General features: G+C 37.0%; 1 protein-coding gene across 1 annotated transcript in view; it reads left to right on the forward strand.

Annotated features, from left to right (window-relative positions):
• The first annotated feature begins 250 nt into the window (after positions 1 to 250).
• Positions 251 to 13,143, forward strand: part of POLQ (DNA polymerase theta) — a 96,042-nt gene continuing 83,149 nt past the window's right edge. The window contains exons 1-7 of the mRNA XM_081815199.1: positions 251 to 567; positions 1,043 to 1,222; positions 3,204 to 3,334; positions 4,754 to 4,910; positions 6,770 to 6,878; positions 9,345 to 9,564; positions 12,248 to 12,395. Of these exons, the coding sequence (XP_081671325.1) occupies positions 387 to 567; positions 1,043 to 1,222; positions 3,204 to 3,334; positions 4,754 to 4,910; positions 6,770 to 6,878; positions 9,345 to 9,564; positions 12,248 to 12,395 (1,126 nt within the window). The 5' untranslated portion in view covers positions 251 to 386. The remainder of the gene's footprint in view (positions 568 to 1,042; positions 1,223 to 3,203; positions 3,335 to 4,753; positions 4,911 to 6,769; positions 6,879 to 9,344; positions 9,565 to 12,247; positions 12,396 to 13,143) is intronic.

The following is a 13,143-nucleotide window of genomic DNA, read 5'->3' on the forward strand; positions in this document are numbered from 1 at the left end:
GCAAATCTTGCTATTCAAACAGGAAATAGACAAAAAGAAAGTGCTTAGGCCAGGCTGATTATAAATACAGGTTATACATACAGAGTCGTTCCCTCGCCCCCGCCCCTTGATGTAGGTGCAACTCGGCTTCTCTGACCCTAACCTACAAACGAGGCGAAAGGCTGGAGGTCTAAGACACCAGCGAAGCCGCTCCTTCCCCACGACTCTATGGTTCTCAGGTTACTCTCACCACTGAGAACTCTATGGTTCCGGGGGCGGGCTGGGAGGCCTGAGTTTGAAAGCCGAGGCGGGAAGATGGAGGCTGCACCTGTCACCAGGCCCGGTTTCTCCGGAGCGGGAGGACGCTGGGACTGTGACTTTCCCTGAATCGCCGAGGAGAGTTCGCGATGAATCTTCCTCGCTGGAGTGGAAAACGGCGGCGTTCAGCATCAGGCTCGGACTCCTTCTCGGGAAGCGGCGGTGACGGCAGGGACAGCCCCCTGCTCCACTCGGGGCCCGTGCTGAGTCCGCCGCCGGGTCTGGGACGCTGCTTGAAGGACCGCGGCCGACCGCAGGCCGCAGCTGCAGGTACTCCCAGGCGCTTGAGGGGCCGCGGGCGAGGTGGGCAGCTCTGCCCAGCCACGTGTGGGGAGGTGTAGTTTCAGCACAGAGCTTGCGTGGTTTGCACAGCCCGCTAGACTTCTACTCCCCTTTTCAGTTTGTGACTCTGGCCTAGTGTGGCAGGCGACTTTCTGTTAGGACATGGACGTGCAGATTGGGCGACAGCCTGGTAATAATATTCAAGTGGTTTGTGGGTCTTTAGACCTTTACAGAAACAACTTCCTAGTCGGCCAGATCTAATCACCTGTCGGGGGCTCACGCCTAATGGTGCCCAGTACTCCTTACAGACCCTTATAAAGGAAGTGCTTTATGTCAGGATGTGCTTTATATAGATAGCCTCAGTCCAACACGTAGGAATTCCAAAACACAGTAGAAGACTAACAGCTGAAGTCATATGTTAGAATTAGGTTCAACTATTAATTACTTTTTTCTTTCCTGAAAGGGGAATGCAAGCAGACAATTCCTGACGATCAAATAGACAAGTTGCTGTTGGCAAACTGGGGACTTCCTGTAGCGGTTCTGGAAAAATACCACAGTTTTGGTGTAAAAAAGATGTTTGAATGGCAGGCAGAGTGCCTTTTGCTTGGACAAGTCCTGGAAGGAAAGAATTTAGTCTATTCAGGTATTCAAATTTGTGCACATTAATTTCTGTACTACTTTATGACATGAATATAAAGGATACCCTTGAGGTAGTTATGAAGTAATTTAAAAGGTAGTAGTTATGAGGTAGTTTAAAAAGTGAATGAAACTGCTTTATAACTAGAGAAAGTCTTAAAATAGGAAAAGTGGAGTCTCATCATATGCGTATTTAAATTATGCAAATTCCATTATATTGGTGAGTGTGGGGAGCGAAAAAGCAGACAATTTAAAGAGAGCTATTCTGCTTGTCTTTCCTCTTAACAACCATGTCCCAGGATGAGAGTGCAAGGGAAATGTAAATCTGCTCTTCCCCTGGTTGATCTCAGTTGCTTTAGAGTGTGTGAACATTATACATTATGTATTTATTATGAATACATAATATGAACATAATGTATAATGTTATATACATTGACCTGCTTGTACAAGGTTGTATACACAAAAACATATGTAATTTACCATATAGAAGACTTATATAGGCTTTCAGGGGCAACTCTGACATTCTTACTTTTTAACCTTTTTACTCACTGACTTTAGAACTTACCATTTGATAAGATGCACTTTCTTTGTATCAGTTTTTTCTGAAGTTGTGAGTCATCCAGATTTTTAATTAATGCTTCAGCCGATAGTTATCATTAGGTACAATAAGTTCAGGCTGTGGAGTCAGATTGGTTGGGTTTGAAAACTGTTACAGTTAATGCCTGTGGTAATTAATATAGAGCATATTAATAGAAAGCATGACCGAAGGCTTAGAACAGTTGTTGGCATATAGAATGTACATAATAAATACTAACTGGTGGCAGTGGTAGAATGGCCTGACCATTTCAACTGCTTAAACCAAAACTTGAGTATCATTCATATTTCTGGTTGCCAGCTTACATCAATTAATCACCAAGTCCAGTGTATATTATCAAGTATCTTTTTTTTTTTAAAGATTTATTAAGAGAGAGAGAGTACACACGAGAGCGTGAGTGCGTGGGGGAGGGGCAGAAGAAGGGGGAGAAGGGGAGAGAAGCAGACTCCTCCCTGAGTGTGGAGCCTGATGGGGGCTCAGTCTCACCACCCTGAGATCATGACCTGAGTGGAAATCAAGAGTCAAATGCCCCACCGACTGAGCCACCCAAATATCTTGATTTTGACTACTCTCTGTTTTTAGGTACACTACCTAGTTTATTATCCTCTTTCTTGTAGATTATGCTCATCTTCTAGATTATGCAATAGCCTTATAACTAGTTTATATTTTCTCTCTGGTTTTATTCTGCCTCTGCTTGCAAAGCGGCCTTTATAGAGTACAAATATGATCTTGCCACTCCTTTTCGTAAAACTCACTAGTCACTCTACATTGCTTTCAGGATAAATTCTAAATTCCTTATGTGGTGGGATTATAAAATTCTTTTTCATGTGATATGTTCATATCTCTTCTCTTACTCCTCCTGGTTTTATTTCAGGCTTACTAAATTGCTGCCCTCTGAACTTACCAGGCTTTCCTCCAGGCTTCTGCACATGCTGTTTCTTTTGCTTGGCATTCCTTTCCTCTTCCCTTCTCATCTCATAAGTTGTGTTTCCTTTCCATAAACTTCATTATAGCTCTTCTCTCTCAACTTCTATCATGGTTCCTACCACAATATATTAAACTTGTTTATCTCCTTCCTCAAAGCAGGGCTTTTAATCATTCAGCACTTAAAGGAAAGGATCGGTAGATACAAGCTAGGGACTAAGTATTCATCATTTATTGTTCATAAAAGGATTTGTTTAATAATTTTCTGTTTTAAGTGTGAGGCTATCTAGAGTGCTGGTTTGAAGTCAGGGTCATGTAAGCGAATAAAGTTTTCAGATGCTAGTAGGGGCCTTAATGATAGGCTAGTCTAAGGCTCTGTAGTTACTGGATATGGCTTAAAACATTAATTAATGCAGTATATCAAATATTACTTCTCTTTGTAATAACCTTGTGGAATAATATGTTTTAGCTCCTACAAGTGCTGGGAAGACTCTTGTTGCTGAATTACTTATGTTGAAGCGAGTTTTGGAAATGCGGAAGAAAGCTTTGTTTATTTTGCCCTTTGTCTCTGTGGCTAAAGAGAAGAAATACTATCTTCAGGTAATGTTCTTGTACTAAGAACATTATTGTAATAAGATCTATTATTGGCAGCTGTGTTAATAAAGGTTTCTTTTATTGCATCCCAAAGTAGCTTTAAAAGTTGACCATTTATGAAGAGAAACTTTTTTATTATTGCATAAAGGAGAAAGGGTCATTAAATCAAAACAGTAATTGAAAATTGTGTTAAAATTTGTGAACTTTTCCTTAGGAAGTGACCAGAATATTTCAATTAGTATTTAAACATATAAATTAAAAAACAGCATTTTAACTGAGTAGTAGAATTAAAGTGAAGCACGGAAAGGAGAGTGTTTAAAGAAACATATCCTATCATAACTGAGGGCCATTTGGGAGTAGTTAGGGGAAGAAGAACAAGATCCATTGGTGCGTAGGTAAAGCTTCAGGCCTGTGGTCTGTTCTGCAAAAATGAATAATAACATTTTTCATTTGTATGCTACTCACTGGTTTTTAAGGCATTTTTACAAATAACAGTATTTCATTAAATAGAATACATTTACTGTTGTGATCTCTGCAGTGAAAAAATATGTTGCAATGGCAAGACTATTATACTGGTAGTCAAAAAATCTGGGTTCTAGTCCCAGTTTTGCCATTAACTATATCTTCAGGCCAGGCACATAATCTCCTGGACCTCAGTATTTTCATTGGTAAAATGAGGATTTTAACCCTAATACTATGGGTTAACTCAGTAACACTCAGAAACATTTTATTGAATGAACAGCTCTAAAGTTCTATGGTTCTATAAATCTTTTTAACAGTTATTTCAGAGGCCAAATAGTCAACAAAGCTGGTCCTACATGGTAACATCCTCTCAACTTAGACCAAAGTAACAAAATGATGAAAGGATCCTTTTTATTGAGAAGGTATGTTAGTTAAAGTTAAACTACAAAAAAAAAAAAAAAAAAATTTAACATCAAGGTCCCACTGCATTGGACTTTTGAAAACTTCTATTGTATAAAAAATTGTGGGATAATGAGAATAATTTTTTCATGAAGTATAAATTTGTTTCTTAAAATGTTACATTTGTGTTTTAAAAAAGAGCTAGTTTCTTGCATGTTCATTAGATTAAAATTTTAGTGCTTAAGGTAGTTTTCTTTCAATTTTAATTTCTATAAATAACTCTTGGAAGTGCTGTATTAATGTAATCGTTAAAATGGCATACTTCTATTGGACTCTGTCTTAACAGAAAATCTCTGTTCTGAGTTTTGTCAGTTCTAAACTTCATATTTTTAGCATGTGATACTAAAAAAAACCCAAAAAAACAGTGTGTCCTGGCCAGGAACAACCAACAGTAATCTAAAAAATATCTTTGGATACTTATGTCTGTATTCTGGGATAGAACCAATCTACAATTCATGAATTTCAAGTATTTTTACTTGTATTGTTCCTTTTCACTCAATTCAGAGTCTGTTTCAGGAAGTAGGAATAAATGTGGACGGTTATATGGGCAGTGCCTCTCCAACAGGGCATTTCTCTTCCTTGGATATTGCTGTCTGCACAATCGAGAGAGCCAATGGTCTGATCAATCGCCTCATAGAGGAAAATAAGATGGATCTATTAGGTAAGAAAAGTAGGAAATAAGCAAATATTTTCTGTTGCTAATTTTTGATGGAATGGAGTGGAGCTGTTGTGATTTCTATATGTCCCATTTTTTTCTTATTATCTGTCATCTGCTTATGGAGTTGAGAATTGGCATCTGTAATGTTAGGAACTCTGTGTTTAAAAAAAAAAAAGGTTTTTTTGCTTGCTGTTATTGACTATTTCCCTGTATGTTTGCACTTTACAAAACACAGAGGATATCCTTGAGCCCTCAAGTCATTTCTCATTGCTTATTTTCTGTCTAAACTTTACTGGGAATAGAAGGAAGCATGTTGGGGCTGTTTCTGCCATATCCGCAGTTAGTATGTATTCATTATCATATTCTGGTGCTAGGATATCTAGATTTGGCCTTTACTTAGAGGTTACCATTTAGCAGGGAAATGGTATGGAGCTATAGAAGCTGACACTGTATATGAGTTTGGAACTCCGGGAAGGTTTTCTACCTTAATACTTTTTTTTTTTTTGTAACCACTTAGGAAAGTCTATGTAGAGGTAGCAGCAGGGAGAGAATGGTTGTAGCATCAGCAGAAGCGGCAACTCATATCAGTTAGCTACTCACTGAGATCCTGGTGAACTTAAATGGTAAAGTTGGGTAGGGTAGGAGTGGGGAATGAAATCAAAGATTAATAAGACATGGCTCTGCTCTGTAAAGCTTAGAGAAATCACATTCATCAATTTGTATCAGAATTGTCTTATCACTTGTAACCCCATTGGATTTTAAATATCTCAAGGATTGCAATAGAATCTTATTAAATGTGATATCCAATATACCTAGCACAGATATTTTTTGAATGACTGAGTGAGTAAACTGAAATAACTTATCATGCCATATGATTTTTGAGATAGCTTACTGATGAGGAAAAGGAGCATCATGTGCCATTAGGAAATGGGTCTGAAAGATCTTGATTTAGGTGGGGGGGCTTTGTCGGGGGGATACCAGTGCCTGTGAAAACCATGATCTTATGACTGTGTTTAAAGAAGGCATTGGTTGGTACTAACTTTTCAGTAATTCTTGAGCATTATTCCAAGTGCACAGACTGGTTTAATTCTCCAAGTAGTGGAGAAGAGGATTCTGGTAGACAAAACATACTTATGTTTTGTAGTAGAGTGACTCATTACCTATCATCATCAAACAAAAACATCCCTTAAAATCATTTCTTTCTTCTTGATCTGATTTTGTTTTTCTTTTTTTTTTTTTTAAAGATTTTATTTTATTTATTTGACAGAGAGAGACACAGCGAGAGAGGGAAAACAAGCAGGGGGTAGTGAGAGAGGGAGAAGCAGGCTTCCCGCCGAGCAGAGAGCCTGATGAGGGGCTCCATCCCAGGACCCCAGGATCATGACTGAGCCGAAGGCAGATGCTTAACGACTGAGCCACCCAGGCGCCCCTGATTTTGTTTTTCTAAGCAACTTTCTAACGTCAGTATTGTTGGTTGCCCTGGTTGTTTTCCCCCATAGAAAAGTCAATACACTGAATAACTGTCCTAGCATGTATTTGATATCTCATTGTACGTGTATTTCTACAAGGTTGCCAATAAAGAAGTATCTGAGTAATGAGAGGCAGTTTCCTCTGAGTTAGCTAATCATTGATTTTTAGATCCAGAATACATTACAGTAGGACCACTTATGATGTCTGAAATGTCTTGAGAAAGGAATGTCTATTATGTGAAATCTGATTTTTGTTTTATGGTTAGAAATTTGTATCACCTGCAATGTACTGTAGTAATGACAGCTACTTACTATATAAGATACTGAGTCTTTTAAAATTTTTCTTGAAATTGTGAAATTTTGTAAAACCTAGTATCTGGATAATCTCTTTAGGAATGGTGGTTGTGGATGAATTGCATATGCTGGGAGACTCTCACCGAGGGTATCTACTGGAGCTTTTGCTCACTAAGATTTGCTATATTACTCACAAGTCAGCATCTTGGTGAGTATCTGAAATAACTGAGTTCCTGAGATTCTAAGCAGTGTTGAGAAAGTGTTTGCAGAAGTGTGTAGTAAGTATGAATTAAACAAATTAAAGAAGGAGAATAATACCTATTTAGAACAAACTCATGTACAGCAGTTCATTTTTATTCCAAAAGAAGTACTTAAGACTGAGTGATTTTAGATGATTTTGTAAACATTTTAAAATTTTGGATTGTTCACCACTTTTATGGTAAAATTTTAAAAATCCAGTTTTTGTATTTGTCAGTTATACATCATTCTATTTGAGCAGTCAAGGCTAATTTTGAAAAATAACATTTCTTCATCCCCTCTTTCCAGAGGCAACTACTTTCAACTCTTACAGCTTTAAAAAAATTTATTTACAGTGTTATTTCTAAATGTAGCCACTTGTGTTTTTAGTTTTACACATTGTGTATTGACTACTTACTATGAAAGATGAAGATCTAGCTCTTCTTTAAAATCTTTACTCACCCAACCCAATCTCCTCCCACCTGACCCCACAGTCTCTCTTTGTCCTCTCATCATCTTCCCATTCTCCAAATACTGTTATGCCATAATTTTGCTCAGATCAGTATTTAATGTTACACTGTTAGGACTATATAAATGCCTTTGCCAACCGAGTCATGTAGTGTATTATGATTACTTTTACCTTCTAAATAACTTTTTGTTTTCTCTGAAATTAATAAATATCTTTTTTGTTTGATGGCTTGGTTTTCTCTGTCCTTTTCACTGATTGATCCCCAGCCTCTTTCCCCCTTATGTAAATCTCCATCCAATATGTTCTAACACATTTGCTAGTCTACCAAATTCATCTTCTTGAAGTTTCTCCAAAAGACTTCTGAATTGTTCTAATCTGGTTATGTGGGTAAACTATATATGTGCTGCATAGTACTTATTTTAGGATCTTTCTTTATCATTTATTCCTATTGCTTTTTGCTTGAGTCAGAGTCCCCCTTTTTTGGATAACATATTTTTTTCTTGATTTACTTTCTCATTTTGGTGGGGACATCTTCCAGGATGTTCCACTTTATTTTAGTGTACAGTCTATTGATATGATTTTTTTTGAAAGTTTGCATATCTGAAAATGCCTTACAGTTATTTCATAGATTGTCCAGGTATAGAAGTCAAGGTTTTAAATATTTTTCCTTTAGAGTTTTTAAGACCTTACTTCATTCTCTTGTTACTGTTGAGAAATCCAATGCCATGCTTATCCTTTACCCTTTGTATGAAATTTTTTAATTTTCTCTGGGAGTTTTTAGGGGCTCCTTTTCTTCCTCAGTGTTGTGAAATTTCACACCAATATGTCTTGGTGTTTCATTTTCGTTCATTGTGCTTGTTGCTCAATAGATTCTTTCAATCTGGGAGCTCTTATGTTTCAGTTTAGGGAGATTTAACACCTCTTTTTCAGTATATGAGAAAACATGGAGATAATTATCTATATACCAAATCAGTAGGGATATAGAAGATATGACTAATGCAATTAGCAAATTTGACCTAATGGATGTATGTAGAAGAATTACCAAATAAAAGCAGAATATATGTTCTTTTCAGTGTGCATAATAAAACGTCGCTCTATGCTGGGCCATAAAGCCATATATTTTAAAGGATTTAAGTAATTTAAAATATATTCTCTGACAAATGGAATTAAACTAAAAAATAAGTATAGGAGAGGCATATGTCCCCTGGAAATTGGGAAATAGACTTTTACCCATTTTTGGGTCAAAAAAGTAATCACAGTAGAAATTGGAAGATAGTTTGAATTGAAAGTATATCTCTTAACAAAACTTGGGAAATGTAGTTTAAGTTTAAAGGGGAATTGATAGTATAAAATGCATGTATTACTGAAGAAGAGAGACTGAAAAATTAATGTATTATTCATCTCAAGAACTTAGAATAGTAAAATAATGCCACAGAAAGTAGAAGGAGAGAAATAATAAAGACAAGAGCAAAAATTAATGAAAGAGGAAAGTCATTATCCAGAACATTCAAACAGTTCTGCAAATCAAGAAGAAAAAACTCAATATATCAATGGGCAAGCACCTTCAACAGGCATTTATAAGATGGTATCCAAATGGTCCATAAACATGAAATGATACTTAATCTCATTAGTAATCAAGGCAATGTAAACTACTTCTTCAAAGAGATATTACCACACACTCTCCAAAATGGCTATGTTAAAAAGATTGGCAATACTAAGTGGTGACAAGATGTAGAACAATAAAACACACATGGATCATGGAGATACTTTAGTACAGTCTCTTTGGAAAACAGTTTGACATCAATAAAATTGAAGATGATCTATAACCCAGTGATTTTACTTCTAGGTGTATACCTTAAAAATGTATGGGTGTATGGACCCAAGGACATGACCAAAAATACTGTTAGCAGCACTATTTGTAACTAATACTATGTATCTCTGAACATCATTTTCATTTGTTTTCCACAGCCAGGCAAATTTAGCCAGTTCTCTATCTAATGCCGTGCAGATTGTTGGCATGAGTGCTACTCTTCCTAATTTGGAGATTGTAGCTTCCTGGTTGAATGCTGAACTCTACCACACCAACTTTCGTCCTGTACCACTGTTAGAGTCAGTAAAAATTGGAAATTCTATATATGACTCTTCAATGAAGCTTGTGAGGGAATTTCATCCCAATCTACAAGTAAAGGTAAGTCAGTATTTTTACATCACTACTCCTAATATTTTGTGTTTGATTGCATTTTCTAGAAGTTAACATTTTTTTGAGTTATATAAATTAGGGGTTGCAATGTAGTTGAATATGCTTTACATATCCATTAGAAGGATTATTAATATTAAGCTAATGGTTTCATCTTAAATAATTGGTGGTGATGGTGAGAGAAGAAATATAGTTGTGCCTTCAATTTATTTATTTTTTAAAAGGTTTTATTTATTTATTTGACAGAGAGAGAGAGAGAGCACAAGCAGGGGGAGAGACAGGCAGAGGCAGAGGGAGAAACAGGCTCCCCGCTAAGCAGGGAGCCCGATGCAGGGCTTGAACCCAGGACCCTGGGATCATGACCAGAGCCGAAGGCAGATGCTTAACTGAATGAGCCACCCAGGTGCCCCAGTTGTGCCTTCAATTTAAATGATTATCTTTTCTAATAAGTATAATAAAAGATAATATAAATAATAAAAAATACCTAATTTTGTAGATTTTTCTTTTTAACTGGGAAAAGATTTTCTTTTTTTTTTTTTTTTGTAGTTTTTTTTTTTTTATATGACAGAGAGAGACACAACAAGAGAGGGAACACAAGCAGGGGGAGTGGAGGAGGGAGAAGCAGGCTTCCCACGGAGCAGGGAGCCTGATGCGGGGCTCGATCCCAGGACCCTGGGATCATGACCTAAGCCGAAGGCAGACGCTTAACCATCTGAGCCACCCAGGCGCCCCGGGATAAGATTTTCTTATGGCTTAGTTTACACTAAGCACTAATGTGGAAAATTAACTTTTGTTAAGTAGTAGGTATAATATATAGTAAAAGGGAAAAACATCATTTTTAGAGTCAGACCTACCTCTGATACATAATAGAGACACTTGATATGGCTGATATTACTTGAATCACAAAACCTCTCTGAATATACTATCTTCATCTAGACAGTGGGATGTAATACTTATTCTAGGAATGAAGGATGGTTTTGTCTGGCATCTAGGAAGTGCTTGATAAATTATAAATTCTCTCACACACCCGTAAATACACTTAAAAAATTTTAGTTCACAGTATTTTTTTAAGTCTGATTCTTCAATCCTGAGTTAAAAACCTGACTCATCATCTGTGGAGTGGGACATCTTCTCTTTTTGTGTAGAGCTGTTCCTGCGAGTACGGAAACGCTAGAGCTGGGAATAGGAGTAAATTCATGTGTTTCAGTCCTCTCCTAGATAGGCATTTGTAGTCTCTGTATGTCTGGCATGGAATCTTCCTCAGTTGCTTTGCTCTGTACCCCAAATTTCATCAGACTGTGCCTTGGTACCTCAACAAATATGTAAACACATTCATTTGCTCTCCTGTTTATCTTTTTCTGTTGGTATGTCTCTGCCTCCACCCTGTTTGAAACACTTTCAACTCTTACCTGGATTATTGAAATAGTCTCCTAATTGATCTCTCTGCTTCCCACCTTCTCCCTTTCAGTCTATGCTTAAATCAGGAGCTAATGATCTATTTAACATGAACATCAGAAAACATAACCATTATGTTCCCACCCTTGAAATGGTTCCTTGTTTTGTTTAGAATGAAAGCCAGCCTCTTTTTGGTAGGCTATAAGACCGTACATGATCTGTCCCCACCCCTTAGTGCTCTGACCTCACCTACTACTTTCCTTCTCATTCCCTCCACAGCCTATTTGCTGTTCCATAATATGCCAAGAATCTTCCACCTTAGGTTCTTTCTTTCTGGAATGCCTTCCCCCCCGAGGCATCAGTATGGTTTACTCTTTCACCTTTGGACCTTTACTCAAAAGTCACTTTCTGAGACCTTCCCTGGCCACCTTGTCTAAATTACAGTGTCCTCCCATTCCTGGTCCCTATTTTCCATTTTCTTTTTCTTTTTATCACTTTTCAAAATTCTGTATTTTACTTTTCTTGTTTTTGTTATCTCTCCCTTCCTACTGGCGTAGTAACACTTTGAGGAAAGAGCTTTTTCTCTGCTTTATTCTTTATCCCCAGTACCTAGGACAATATCTGGTACATAGTAAATGTTTGTTCATTGGGTGAATGGATGGATGAATTAATTAATCCAGTCAAACACCCCTTCCAGTTTTGGGAACTCACTGGGCTACCGCCGGGCATTTACATATGCTTTGTTCTGCCTGAAATTTTTCCACTGTCTGACAGTTAACTTTCATTGAAATAATGCCTCCCCTCCTTTGTATCTCAGCTAAATAATTTTTCCAGAGAAACCTCTTTGATTTTTTTCTGTCAAATTTATGTCAAATATGAGGCTTCGAAACATCATAAAATTCTTTTATAGTACATCTAATAATTGTATTTTACATTTATTTGTTTTGTACCTTAATATGTTTCCCCAATGAGACCTAACCCCCTTAAAGATAGGACCTTGACTTTCTTTTGCTTACCATTATATCCCCATTGGCTGAGGGTTCAAAGTCAATAAATACTAGTTGAATTAATAGAAAATATTTCCTTTTCACCTTGCATTATAAGGAAGTTTATTTCTCTTTTTCGCTTGCTTTTTCTTTGTTATTGACTTTGTAACTGATTTTTATTATGCCTTTCAGTAGAAAAAAACCTTCCCCATGAAGCAAAATGAGTGACTTTAAACTGATGTGAAAATGTTTTGAAAGGACCTTTAGAGTGACTATTTCTCTTTCTTTCTTAGGGAGATGAGGACCATGTTGTTAGTTTATGTTATGAGACCATTTGTGATAACCATTCAGTATTACTTTTCTGTCCATCAAAGAAATGGTGTGAGAAGTTGGCAGATAGCATTGCCCGTGAGTTTTATAATCTACACCATCAAGCCAAGGGTAAGTTACTGATGGAAATGAAAGCTTCTATACTTAGTACACTTGCTTGAAAGTAATGTTAATGAGTATATAAATAAAGCATGGCTCTTTTCGATCATTGAGCCACCTGCCCACTGGTTTACATAGTTTACAAAACTATGCTTTTGTGACTAATCCTCTCCTTATCCTCATTATAGACAATGTATACATACACTCAGGCTAACCTTAAGATTTTTAAAATACTGGATTTATACAGGCACATACTAAGATTCTTCATCTAGGATCCATGGGCTTTGAGATATTGATCTTTGAAGCCTCTAAATTATATATAGAACTTCACATATATACATTTTTCTGGAGAAATCAGACATATCTCTCTTTATATTTCCAAACTCTAAAAAAGAATCACAGACATATACATATATATGTATATAAACACATGTATTTTAAAATTAGCTTTATTGGGGCGCCTGGGTGGCTCAGTCTGTTAAGTGGCTGCCTTCGGCTCAGGTCATGGTCCCAGGGTCCTGGAATCAAGTCCTGTGTGGGGCTCTCTGCTCAGTGGGGAGCCTGCTTCTCCCTCTCCCTCAGCTGCTCCTTCTTCTCCTCTCTTGCTTGCGTTCTCTCTCTCAAATAAAATAAAATAAAATCTTAAAAAATAAATAAAATCAGATTTATTGAGGTATAATTTATATATAATAAAATGTACCCATTTGAAGTGTATAATTTAATGAATTTTAACAAAGTATACACTTGTTTAACCCCCACT

The sequence above is a fragment of the Leptonychotes weddellii genome, chromosome 1 (assembly GCF_054177405.1).
Source record: "Leptonychotes weddellii isolate Sample4059 chromosome 1, ASM5417740v2, whole genome shotgun sequence".
NCBI lineage: Eukaryota > Metazoa > Chordata > Mammalia > Carnivora > Phocidae > Leptonychotes > Leptonychotes weddellii.